General features: G+C 39.5%; 1 protein-coding gene across 2 annotated transcripts in view; it reads right to left on the reverse strand.

Moving 5' to 3' along the window:
• Window positions 1-12,512, reverse strand: part of RHAG (Rh associated glycoprotein) — a 31,660-nt gene extending 19,148 nt beyond the window's left edge. Inside the window, exon 1 of one of the 2 annotated variants that reach the window (XM_003833180.4) lies at window positions 12,329-12,512. In XM_003833180.4, the coding sequence (XP_003833228.1) occupies window positions 12,329-12,485 (157 nt within the window). In that variant the 5' untranslated portion in view covers window positions 12,486-12,512. The remainder of the gene's footprint in view (window positions 1-12,328) is intronic. The other variant, XM_034962231.1, reaches the window with a different exon arrangement.
• Between the last annotated feature and the right edge of the window lie 2,043 nt (window positions 12,513-14,555).

The following is a 14,555-nucleotide window of genomic DNA, read 5'->3' on the forward strand; positions in this document are numbered from 1 at the left end:
CTGTCTCAGCCTCCCGAGTAGCTGGGACTACAGGCGTGTGCCACCACACCTGGTTAATTTTGTATTTTCAGTACAGACAGGGTTTCACCATGTTGGCCAGGTTGGTCTCGAACTCCTGACCTCAGGTGATCCACCAGCCTCGGCCTCCCAAAGTGCTGGGATTACAGGCATGAGCCACTGTGCCTGGCATCTTTCACATTTAGAGAGGCATCACACTGATCAAAGACATTGTGTTAGCTCTATGCTAGCTAGTAGTTTATATTCCATTCTAATTGTTTACTAGCTGTGTGTCTTTGGATAACCAGTGATTTCCTCATCTGTAAAATGGGACTAATACTTCATAGGCTCCATGAGGGCATGTGTTTTATTTACCTCCTCATGTCTCCAGTATCTGGTACAGAGTGCATGTGAAATATATCCAGAATAAACATGTAAACTGTGGTGTACATCTAACATCTAACACACTTTTATGTTTTGATATTTGTGTATATTAAGGACTATCACATGAAGGATCAATCTTCAGGGAGACCACAATATTTAGCCGTTTTCAAATAGCCAAACCTGTTTCTTTGCTATTAGTTGATGACATGCATAAAACCCCCCATATTATCAGTTGTGTAAAAAACAATTTTATCTCTATGTGTAAATATGTGTTTGTCTGTATATATCTTTATATATTTTAAGCTCACAGTGCCTTATCTTGGAAAACATCAGCAATTGCTTTGAATTCTACAATTTTTGTTTAGAATACAGGGATATAAGATCACTCATCTGATGTTTTCACTGAGTGAACTCATTTTCCCACAAAGAATATATTCTCACCCTTTAAAAGTTGACTAATGTTAGTGAAGACCAAGAAATATTTTGGCAAATCTGTTGGAGACAATCAATCCATGTAGACAAATGTGGCCTAAATTCCTACCTGATAAACAATGCTGCCTATAGAATGTAGTGGTTAAAACACAGGTTTTGGAGGCAGACAATCTGGGTTGGAATCTGACTAAGCTCTTTCATTTACTAAACATTTGACCTTGGGCAAATTGCTTAATCTTTTTAAACCTCAACTTTACCATAGGTATTTCTTCTTAACATGTGTATTCCAAGGGTAGTTTTGAGGATTAGAAAATAAATACACGATAAGTTCACACAGTGCCTATGACAAATTAAGCATCATTATAATCAGTGGTTTTATTATAATTTAAAATTTGTTCTACTTTTCTGCTAAAAATAAATTTGGATTTGAGGTTGGTAACCAGAACCTGACAGGATACAATTTCACCATCATCATCACCATCACCACCACCATCAGCAGCAGCAGCATCCTCAGCATCATCTCATTCATTAGTAGAGTTTAATTTATGTTGTTGATTTTGTTCTATTCTACTTTTATATCTTGCAATAGGATATCTTGCAAGCCCTAATGTGTTACTCTGTTCTCACAGTTCTAATAAAGACATACCCAGGACTGGGTAGTCTGTAGAGGAAAAAGGTTTAATTGGCTCACAGTTCCACAAGGCTGGGGAGGCCTCACAATCATGGTGAAAGGCAAAGGAGGAGCAAAGTCATGTCTTACATGGCGGCAGGCAACAGAGCTTGTGTAGGACAACTCCCCTTTATAAAACCATCAGCTCTCAAGAGACTTATTCACTATCATGGGAACAGCACAGGAAAGACTGGCCCCCATGTTTCAATTACCTCCCACTGGTTCCCTCCCACAACACATGGGAATTATGAGAACTACAATTCAAGATGAGATTTGAGTGGGAACACAGACAAACCATCTCATTTCGCTCCAGCCCCTCCAAAACCTCATGTTCTTGCATTTCAAAACCAATCATGCCTTCCCAACCGTCCCCCAAAGTCTTAACTCATTACAGAATTAACTCAAAAGTCCACAGTTTCATCTGAGACAAGGCAAGTCCCTTCCACCTGTGAGTCTGTAAAATGAAATACAAATTAGTTACTTCCTAGACACAGTGGGGTTATAGGCATTGGGTAAATACTCCCATTCCAAATGGGAGAAATTGGCAAAAACAAAGTGGCTACAGGCCCCATGCAAGCCTGAAATCCAATGGGCAGTCCTTAAATCTTAAATTTCCAAAATGAACTCCTTTGCTTCCATGTCTCACATCCAGGTCACACTGATGTAAGAGGTGGGCTCCCATGGCCTTGGGCAGCTCTGCCTCTGTGGCTTTTCAGGGTACAGCCCCCTTTCCAGGCTACTTTCACAGCTAGAGTTGAGTGTCTGTGGCTTTTCCAGGGGCACGGTGCAAGCTGTCAGTGGATCTACCATTCTGGGGTCTGGAGGATGGTGGCCCTCTTCTCAGCTCCACTACACAGTGCTTTAGTAGTGACTCTGTGTTTGGGCTTGCACCCCACATTTCCCTTCTGCACTGCCCTAGCAGAGGTTCTCCATGACGGCTCTTCCCCTGCAGCAAGTTTCTGTCTGGATATCCAGGCACTTCCATACATCCTGTGAAATGTAGGCAGAAGTTCCCAAACCTCAATTCTTGACTTCTGTGCTCCCACAGTCCCAATACCACATGTAAACTGCCAGGACTTGGGGCTTGCACCCGCTGAAGAAACAGCCAGAGCTGTACATTGACCCCTTTTAGCCATGACTGGAGCTAAAGCAGCTGGGATACAGAGCACCATGTCGTGAGGTTGCATAGAGCAGGGAAGCCCTGGGCCTGGCCCATGAAGCCATTTTTCCCTCTTAGGCCTCCTGGCCTGTAATGGGAGGGATGGCCATGAGGGTCTCTGACATGCCCTGGAGACATTTTCCACATTGTCTTGGTGATGAGGGAACATTTGGCTCCTGGTTACTTAGGCAAATTTCTGCAGCTGTCTTAAATTTCTCCCCAAGAAATGGGTTTTTGTTTTCTACTGCATCATCGGGCCAAAAATTTTCTAAACTTTTATGCTCTGTCACCTCTCGAATGCTTTGCTGCTAAGAAATTTCTTCTGCCAGATACCCTAAATCATCTCTCTCAAGTTCAAAGTTCTGCAGATCTTCAGGGGAGGGGCAAAACTATGCCAGCCTCTTTGTATAGCAAGAGTGACCTTTACTCCAGTTCCCAACAAGTTCCCCATCTCACTATCACCATTTTGGTCTAAGCCATCTAACAAGTCTCAAGAACTTCCAAACTTTCCCACACCTTCGTGTCTTCCTCTGAGCCCTCCAAACTGTTTCAACCTCTGCTTGTTACCCAGTTCCAAAGTTGCTTTCACATTTTCGGGTATCTTCACAGCAGCATCCCACTCTACCTGTACCAATTTACTGCATTAATCTGTTCTCACACTGCTAATGAAAACATACCTGAGACTGCATAATTCATAAAGGAAAGGTTTAATTGACTCACAGTTCCACATGGCTGGGGAGGCCTCACAATCGTGGTGGAAGGCGAATGAGGAGCAAACTCATGTCTTACATAGTGGCAGTTGAGAGAGCTGGTGCAGGAGAACTCCCCTTTATAAAACCATCAGATCTTGTGAGACTTCCTATCACAAGAACAGCACAGGAAAGACTTGCCCTCATGATTCAATTACCTCCCACTGGGTCCCTCCCACGACGTGGAAATTATGGGAACTACAATTCAAGATGAGATTTGGTTGGGGACACAGCCAAACCATATCACTTAATAACTCAACATGTTAAAATGTAACTGATTATTCTAATACTCTCTACCACACAAAAGAAACAAAATGAAACAAAACTCTCCTTTTCCTCTATTTCCTATATAGATATGTATATATGCCAGCTGCTTGGAATGATGTCTGCTCCATCTCACACCCAACACTTTGTGTGTGTGTGTGAGACACACACACACACACACACACACAGAGAGAGAGAGAGACAGGGTCTTGCTCTGTTGCCCAGGCTGGAGTGCAGTGGCATGAACATAACTCACTACAGCCTTGACCTGCTCCTGCCTCCTCCTCCTGAGTAGCTGGGATTACAGGTGCACACTACCACACTCAGCTAATTTTTTATTTTCTGTTTTGTAGCGACAGGGTCTCACTATGTTTTCCATGCTGATCTCAAACTCCTGGGCCCCGGTGATCTTCTTGCTTCAGCCTCCCAAAGTGCAGGTGTGTTCGGAATTGGTGGGTTCTTGGTCTCACTCACTTCAAGAATGAAGCCGCGGACCCTCGCGGTGAGTGTTACAGCTCTTAAGGTGGCGCCTCTGGAGTTTGTTTCTGCTGATGTTCCGATGCGTTTGGAGTTTCTTCCTTCTGGTGGGTTCGTGGTCTCGCTGGCTCAGGAGTGAAGCTGCAGACCTTCGCGGTGAGTATTACAGCTCTTAAGGTGGTGCGTCTGGAGTTGTTCGTTCCCCCCGGTGGGCTCGTGGTCTCGCTGGCTTCAGGAGTGAAGCTGCAGACCTTCGCAGTGAGTGTTACAGCTCTTAAGGTGGCGCGTCTGGAGTTGTTCGTTCCTCCCGGTGGGCTCGTGGTCTCCCTGGCTTCGGGAGAGAAGCTGCAGACCTTCGCGGTGAGTGTTACAGCTCATAAAAGCAGTGTGGACCCAAACAGTGAGCAGTAGCAAGACTTATTGCAAAAAGCAAAAGAACAAAGCTTCCACATTGTGGAAGGGGGCCCAAGCGGGTTGCCACTGCTGGCTCCGGCAGCCTGCTTTTATTCTCTTCTCTGGCCCCACCCACATCCTAATGATTGGTAGAGCCAAGTGGTCTGTTTTGACAGGGCGCTGATTGGTGCATTTACAATCCCTGAGCTAGATACAAAGGTTCTCCACATCCCCATCAGATTAGTTAGATACAGAGTATCCACATAAAGGTTCTCCAAGGCCCCACCAGAGCAGCTAGATACAGGGTGTGGATGGCTGCACTCACAAACCCTGAGCTAAACACAGGGTGCTGATTGGTGTGTTTACAAACCTTGAGCTAGATACAGAGTGCCGATTGGTGTATTTACAATCCCTGAGCTAGACATAAAGGTTCTCCAAAGGCCCCACCAGAGCAGCTAGATACAGAGTGTCCATTGGTGCACTCACAAACCCTGAGCTAGACACAGGTGCTGATTGGTGTGTTTACAAACCTTGAGCTAGATACGGAGTGCCGGTTGGTGTATTTACAATCCCTGAGCTAGACATAAAGGTTCTCCAAGGCCCCACCAGACTCAGGAGCTCAGCTGGCTTCACCCAGTGGATCCCGCACCAGGCATGCAGGTGGAGCTGCCTGCCAGTCTCGGTGCTGTGCACCCGCACTCCTCAGCCCTTGGGTGGTCGATGGGACTGGGCGCCGTGGAGCAGGGGGTGGCGTTCGTCGGGGAGGCTCGGGCGCACAGGAGCCCGTGGAGGGGGTGGGGGGCTCAGGCATGGCGGGCTGCAGGTCCCGAGCCCTGCCCCGCGGGAAGGCAGCTAAGGCCCCGTGAGAAATCGAGCGCAGCGCCGGTGGGCTGGCACTGCTGGGGGACCCAGTACACCCTCCGCAGCCGCTGGCCCTGGTGCTAAGTCCCTCATTGCCCGGGGCCGGCAGGGCCTGCCGGCTGCTCCGAGTGCGGGGCCCGCCAAGCCCACGCCCACCCAGAACTCCAGCTGGCCCGCAAGAGCCGCACGCAGCCCCGGTTCCCGCTCGCGCCTCTCCCTCCACACCTCCCTGCAAGCTGAGGGAGTGGGCTCCGGCCTTGGCCAGCCCAGAAAGAGGTTCCCACAGTGCCCCGGTGGGCTGAAGGGCTCCTCAAGTGCCGCCAAAGTGGGAGCCTAGGCAGAGGAGGCGCCGAGAGCGAGCGAGGGCTGTGAGGACTGCCAGCAGGCTGTCACCTCTCACAGGTATGAGCCCAGCCCCAAACTCCTTTACCTGAAAATCTTCTAGATACCTTTTAAGAATCATTCTCTGAGTGTTACCCATGTTGTGCATATCCCTCTTGTTTTATTTCGTTTGTTTGTCTGTTTTGTTGCTCTGTGTGCTCATTTGTCAGTTATTCAAATAGACTTGATCGAACACTGCCAGTTAGACACTTTTCCAGGAGAAAGTGAATGCAAGTCTGAAGATAGGAGTCATTAGGTGGCTTGTCTCAGAGAACTCAACAAAAAGTCTGCCACCTGTAGCTTTTTAGGAACTGCCTGAGTTATTCATAAATAAATAGATTACTGGTGAGGGCCAGCTTTTTAGTGGCTCAAGGCTGGCAAGGTAGTTTGCTATACATATAAATTTTTGGCAATCTTTTGAACCAACGGGGTTGTATTCTAAACTCATCTTTTTTGAGAGAATAGTATCCTTAGGGCAGTATCTTCCTTCCTCCCTCTAAATATATTATTGTTACATATTTCAAATATTTAGAAAAGAGAATACAATAAACACTTACATACTATTCACTCAGATTTATCAGTTATTAATATTTTCACACTTGCTTTCTGTGTTTGTGTGTGTGTGTACATCTCCTAAGTAAAATACCATACAATTCTAAATACCATGATATCAGCATCACATCCAAGAAATGCCAACATCGGTATAATAATATGATCTAACATAGAATTATATTCAGATTACTCCAACTATCCCCAGACTGTCTTTTTATAAAATTTCTGGATTAATTATTCACTCAAGTTTCATACATTTTCTTTGTCATGTGTCTTTAGACGCCTTTGATTTAGAGCAGTTCTCTTACATGCTTTTCATTGCTGGTATTATTTCATTTTTTATGTAGAATGCCCTACAATTTGGATTTGTTTGATTGTTTCACCATGATTAGAATCAGACTAAATATTTTTGGCAAGAATATTATACAGATAGTATTGTGTACTTCCCACTAGATCACACGAGGAAGCACATAATTTGTTTTTCCTATTACTGATAATGGTAGGTTTGACCACTTGGTTAAAACTGGTGTTGCCAGACCTCTCCACTATAAATGTAACTTTGACCCTGTAAGTATCAAGTAATCTCTGGGTGACTCTTTCAGAACATGTGAATGCCATGTTATCCAATAACTTTTCACCCAATGATTTTAGCTTCCATGATGAACATTGTTGAAATGAATTATTACATTGGTAATTTCAAAATTGTAATTTTCTATGTCTATTCTCCTTTATATTAATTAGTATTCTTCTATAAAGAAGAGCTTCCTCCTTCTCCTCTTTTTCTCTTTTATGCAATATTTCTATGGGCTTATTGAATCCCTTTTTCCTTATTTGAATTTCTATTACCATTATGTCATTATTATTTTAACACTCCATGTATTCCTAATTTGGCCTGTTGATGCCCCATTCAAGCAGGATCCTGTGTCCTTTTTACATGGCCCTGATAGTCTTTAAGCACTTGGGTTACCTTGTGCTTTCTTTGCCCCAACCTGGAACCAGCAATTTCTCCAATGAGTCCCTGAGTGGGGAATGATATTTCAAATCCAAGGTCTTAGTTCTATTTGTGCCCATGGCTTGCAGACCTTTTAAGTAGGCAAAACTGTCCAATTCAAAGGCATCACATCGGTTCTGCTAGAGACTAGTATCTTATTGTTAGGTCATATATTACAGACAGTGTATTAATTCAGTTATCATGACAATTCCAGGTAACAATGCAGCAGCAAACCATTTCCTAGGAATTGTTTACACAGTACAAATCAGCTACCTTTGTTTGTAACATGAAGATTTGCTGAATCTTTTGGTGAAAGTCATGAAATGATTTCGAGTGATGTGTAGATCCTTTGCCAGTTCACCTCTATCTTCAGTGGTTCCCAAACTGTGATCCACAGATATCTGGGTGTCCTGCAGACTGACTTTCAGGGAGTCTGAGAAGTTAAAACTATTTTCATGACAATTCTAGGATCGTATTTGCCTTTTGTGTATGACATGTCTTTTTAATACGTATGAATCAGCCTGGTGAAATACAAATATATGTAAAGTACTACTGAAATGTGATGGTATCTCAGAAAAAAAGCACTTCTGTGATTGATTGAGTTGCTAATTGAACAAGAACCATTTTAATAAGATTCCATTGTTGCTTGAAAGAAAGACTGACACATACATTGTTGCTTCTCAGACTTGAGTGTCTGGCAAATATTTTCTGAAAAATGCATGAAATGAGGCTATCATCTCAATTTAAAGAACCGACAGTATTTATAGCTATGATATATTCTCAGTTTTTAAACAATTAGAATTTCAGAAAATTTGTGTCTGCTATCACAAGCTTATCAACTTCCTGATACTTGGCAAGGCTTTTCTAGAGAGTCTGTTGATGATATTAACGAATATTCTTTTTTATGTTATATATGGAAATATGTCAACATTTGGAAGACCTGTATAAGTCAGTGAATCAATATTTTTCAAATGGACAATGTAAGAGTATTACAGTGTGACACATGAGTAAATGAGCCAATCAAAGTACAAGATAAACTAACGGATTTTTAATGCCACAGAGTATAAAAAAATCATTAATATGATTTTAATGTCCCCTAGATATTAAATACCTAGCATCTGTGGAATCTCTAATAAAATGTAAGCAGTCCCCAGAGAGCCTTCTCTTTAACCTTAATTTTCTCTAGTCCGTCTACATGTTAGCAAGGATTAGCTGACAGACACAGTCAAACTTCAGTGCTTGTTAAATTATTTGACTCAACAGGGTGACCAGCACTTTGATAGGTGCTATGGAAGCCAAAAACCATGGAGTATAGCTAGTTTATCAAATGAGTATCTCAGGGGTTATTCATGGCATGAAACATGATATTCAGGTACATAACATAGTTTCATGATTGTGCTTAGGGTTGTGTGCAAATCCAAGGGTTCTGTAACCTAATTCCCTTCTCTACTGTTTAAAAAAGCACGACAGAATACAAGTGATGATAATAAATTTGTATTTTCTGTAGTTTACTTAAAATGTAGATTAATATACAATTTCATTTATTTTTGAAATACTCAAATCTTTTACCACACTACAATTGAGAACTCTCATAATATACTGTGAACTTCTTCGGGAGGAACGGAGCCTTTTCTTTGCTTGAATCCCTGCACTGGCACTGGGCATGGAACTAGGTAGGCACCCAAAATGTTTACTCATTTGACTTGAACATTGTTTTCAATTAATGAATATTAACTATCTGTTCTCCATTAACTTATACCATTACATAAACTTTCTGTAAGTCAATTATTTGAAATGTAGGGAAATCCATATAACATATGTATGTATATAACACCTCAGTCATGTACTTTCTCAGTCTATTCTACAAACAGTTTTAAGCAGGAATAATATAACTGAAGTGGAAGATGAGAATTTTCCAGAATTTTGAGTCTTGAGACCCACCTTTCCTGAAGAGAGAACTTTTAATTGTGAATAGACGGGGTTATGGACAGCATTTTGAGTGAATGAAGGCTACCTTTCATGTAAAATTTCACTTTGTGGCATTCTAGGTGCATAGGAGACAAGTTAATTAATTGCATGCAATGGATGCCTTGAGTCATTAGGATTTTGTTCTCTCACATAACCCTGGTGGAGAGAGGCTGAAAAAACATCTCTTGTCCAGATGTATTTATGTCTCTAATCTTGCTTCGTTTACAGCCATGACATTTTTTTTTTAACCATCTAAATATATGGTATACATTTAGACATTCAGATGTGTCTGGTCACACATCTCCTTGTCTGCCTTTCCCTGTGGAATGTAAACTTCCTGAGGACATGGACTTTGCCCATTTTGTCTTTTTTTCATTTTCTTTTCTGTTTAAAATTGATACATAATATTTATACACATTTATGGTATACATGTGGATGGTATTTCGATAAATGCATATGAATTGTAATAAGCAAATCATGTTATTCAGGATATCCATCACCTTGAACATTTATCATTTCTTTGTATAGGAAACATTTCAAATCTTCTCTTCTAGTTATCTCAAAATATACAATATATTGTTGCTAACTACAGTCACCTTACTGTACGACAAACACTAGAACTTTTTCCTTTTATCTAACTGTATATTTGTAGCCATTAACCAAACTTTCTTCATCACTTTCCCTGTTCCAACACCCTTCCCAATATCTAGTAATCATCATTCTACTCTCTACCTCCATGCAGAGGAAAGGAAATTCTTACACACTGTTGGTGGGAATATAAATTATAATGTAAACAATATGGAAGTTTCTCAAAAAACTGAAAATATAACTATCACATGAACCAGCAATCTCACTGCTAGGGATATTTCCAAAGAAAATGAAATCAGTATATTGAAGAGAAAGAGATATCTGCACTCTTATGTTTATTACAGCACGATTCACAATAGCCAAGATACGTAATCAACCTAAGTATCCATCAGTGGATGAACAGATAAAAAAAATGTGGCATATATACACAATGGAATCCCATTTTGTTTGTTTTATTCACTGCCTAGTGCCTACAAGCTTGAGAGAGTTGAAGACTGCTTACGAGAATTGGTAGCTTAATAAATATTTTCTTCATGAATCATAAAATCAATAAATTTTCATGTTTTTACAAGTAGTGTAGAAGAGCGATGTGACTACTTAACTATATTTTTAAGCAGATTTATTGAGCTATAATTGACATATACAATTATATACATTTGAGGTATACAACTTGACATTTTGATATGCATATACTTTGTGAAATGATCACTACAATCAAGCTAGTTAACACATTCATTACCTCTACATTGTTATTATTGTGTGTGTACACCTGTGTGTGTGTGTGTGTGTGTGTGTATACCTGTGTGTGTCGGGGGGGTGGGGCGAGGGGTGATCAGATTAAATTGAAGCAATATCCGCTCAGCAAATTACAAGTATCCATATGGTATTGTTAACTATCATCATTATGCTGCACACTAGATGTCCAAAAATTATACATCTATAGTTAGGCTACTGAAAAATGACCATGTTTAGTGACTTTCCTTCAACCTGGTGTTGATCTCAAATTGTGAATTGAAATTTTACCTAGAAGCTTTGATGCTGGAACTTAGAAAGTTCAGCTTGAATGATACAATTATTAAGCTCTTAAAGTCTTAAGATAACTTTATTTAAATCATATTAATCTTAGATCATATTTTTGGCATTTTTAACATTGTATTGCATCTCTTTGTTTACAAGTGTATCAGATAGTGGAGTCTTAGAATAAAAGAATCATATTTGTTTTATTTTTGAATAAATTTGCTGTAGCACATGCTTAGTGCTTAATAAAATATGTACTAAATGAATAAATGGATGAATGAATGAAATGTACAAAAGCATACATAGTTGAACAGAATTTTTTCTGTTTTTTTCTCTAACTTGCAAACTATAAAACTTATTTAATCAAGAACCCTCTCAGACATCTATGCAGTGTAAAGACAGCTAGACTTGGAGTCTAGTTTTCTCTGTCTTATTACCCTAACTCTGTCCTTAACTTTCAATTTTATACTTTTCCTATGTCACTTAGCAACTCTAGGCCATTATTTCTACATGGGAATACCCCCATCATATTAATTCCCTCAAAAAATGTTGGAATAAAAAAAAGAGTGTCAAATTGTTTTTTAAAAAGCTTAGACATATGAAGTATAATAAACATTATACCATTTTAAATAATTTTTAAATTTTTTAGATTATTTGAACCTTACTTAAGAAAAGCAAATAGTCTATATAGTAGTGACATACTACTGTCTTCCTTCCTGGCTAATGAGGTAATGGATGTGTTGGTTTATAATAAGGACTCAGTAAATGGTAGTTATCATTGTTATATTAACTATTTTACAGCCTACCCTTCCAAACTTGAAATTAAATTTCTCTTTGCTCAATCATCATTCCCAAGGAAGGATTTTGTTTTTAAAATATATTAAGTATTCACACATTTCTTTTCATCTCAAAGTAACAAACCGACTTCCTTTCAGAATATTGTAAAACTCTGAGTACACCTTTTTGATTAAAACTCCATTAACTTCCTACATCATACTAAATACCCCTTCTTATTCCTTAGGGTCCTCACATGAAATCTAGGGTTCCCTTCTTATAACTCCATTCTTAGAACTCTCTCTCCTCCAAAGTTACCTTTGGCCCTTTCAGTGGGGAATGCAAAGGAAGCGTGATAATTTTCTTTGCAGAACTGGTGACCAACTGAAGGAAAAAGGTCATTTAGCAGTAGATAAGCAATACAAAAGTCATCAATTATTTTAATTTTCAGCTTCTTGTTCTGATATTTTAATAGGAAAAAGTTCTAACCAAGCACCTTAATCACAGAGAAGAAGACCAGATGTCACATCACAGACATGTAATATCCTTAGCACTCATAACCATCATATAATTCTACAAAGAGCTCAAGGGTTTATAGTATTCAACTGTTTTACATTCTGAGAAACCGAAGAACCGAAAAATGTATAGTAAGTAGTAAATTGCCTACTCACGAGGATATAACTCAAAGAATGTGCCCATGTCTGTTGGCGTGGTGATGTTGAGCTGCTCGAGAACAGTCTGGTCCGTTTCATACTCAACAAATAATCCAAATAAAACAATCATGGCAATTTCCAGGACTATAGCCATGAGAGGGAATGTGAACCTCATGTTTGTGGCAAAGGACAGAGGCACACTGAGAGCTTCACAGGCTGTGAGATGTTGATAAGAACAAAGGACTGCTCTGTGTGTGGAATTTGACTGCATGTTCAAGGCACCCCAATGACATCACAAGAAAAAAAAATGGGCAAGACTGATTAAAATGCCCCACCCATTGGGGAAAATTATGCTCTGTAATCTAATTGTCATTCTAAATGTTGATTTGAAGAATATGCAATGAAATTGTGAGAACCTGGATGATGCCAACAATCTATTGCACAGGCCTCTAGAATCATGTTTAACTTAATTCAGTAGACATTTCTTGAGGGCTTATTGTATACCAAATATTGTGGTAGGCTTTGTAGAAGGCATGAATCTAAAGCAATATATATAATTGGTCTGTTAACTTCTTGAGAAAATTAAGAATCTAGTTGGGAAAAGATAAATATAAGTGAATGATTATATAAAAACAAATATGTGATATAATAGTGGTTATAAAAGTATTATAAAATGTAAATAAGGCAGTGACACTTTTTGCCTTAGGCCAAGAACATTAGCATATAAAACAATATGGATGTGAGAACTAAAAAATAAATAGGGTTTTGCAAGTAAAACAGATAGAGGGAATGATATAAATCTTGGAAGAACATGGCATGTTTTGGAAACAGCAATCAGTCAAGCAAAGCTGGCATGTAAAAGAGATGAAGAGAAAAGGAGGAAGTGGCAGAGATAATATTGTCATGGAGGTGGCTGTGTTGTAAAGACCCTCACATTCAGCACGGAGGATGCTAGATGCTAAATATTATCCCATGAGCAATGGGGAATATATAGGACTGTAAGGAGCAGTTTTATGTATTTATGAAGTTTTTGACTCCTTACTCTGATTTACACAAGTGAAAATATGGAAATACACAAATGAGTTGTGATATATCTTTTAGTCTTAAATAGGAAGAGAGTAAACTTGAACAGGAACATAACTAATCTATCATCCTTATAGACAGTCAAGTGTAAATAAGATGCTAAGCAATTCAAAACTACCATATAGGTGGAAGAATTCTTGTCTCCCCTTTGGAATTGTTCTCATGGCAGAATAAACCTGTTTTTGAGAACTAAGAGCTACCAGTTAAATACAATTTCTTTCATGAAGCCCAATTTCCAAAAGATTCTGTGCAGAATTTGGAGAGAGAGTGCAACTGACTGCCAGGATACATACATTGTAATAAATATTTATAAAACAAAGCAGCAGGATTTTTTGGTCTTTCTGGTATGATTTTCCACAGTAGAACATGATATGTTAGGACTAAGTGATATTTGAAATTTTATAAATATACAGATACTTTGAAAAATGACTATTTCCATTGTTCATTACAGCATAGTACAAGAGGAGTGGGTTCACATGCTTAGCTATGAAAATACATGTGTACACCTGACACTTTAATTTTTGGTTTTGCAGTAGCCTAAAGAGTGTTCATGAGAACTCCAGCAAATCCTAAATGAAAAGTGTATATGTTAATAAACTATGCATAAACTTGTGAAAACCAAGTATCAAATAATAAATTGCAAGAACATCTAAACAATATCATAAATCAATGCGGTTTTAAACTCTTTAATAAAAAGTGACACAGTATATTAAACAATCCAAGACCGATGGCATCTCTCTTTCTCTGGGACATTTCCAGCAGCTCAGCAACCACTCAACACATGGGGAGTAGAGGATTCTACTCATATAGGTGATGGGACTATGCCAGGACTTGACTTCAGCCTGTTGAACTTCGAGGAATTCAGATTTTTTGCCTTATTCTGAATGTAGACATTTGTATTGAAATAAGCTGCATTGTGTACCATCTGGGAAATTATTTCTCTTGTTCAGTTCTTCACATAAGCTTCTCTTTCTAACTGGAAATCTTCCCACATATTCTCTGCTCCCTGTCCTATATACTTCATCCATCATTCTTCAGTTTTCAGATAAAATGATACTTCCTCAGAAAAGCCTTCATTGATCTCCCATCTTGAACCAGGTTTCCACTATTATCTCTCATTGAATTGTGGTCTTTTGTTTGCAATTAGTACAGTTGGCTGTGT

This window comes from Pan paniscus, chromosome 5 (genome assembly GCF_029289425.2).
Source record: "Pan paniscus chromosome 5, NHGRI_mPanPan1-v2.0_pri, whole genome shotgun sequence".
NCBI lineage: Eukaryota > Metazoa > Chordata > Mammalia > Primates > Hominidae > Pan > Pan paniscus.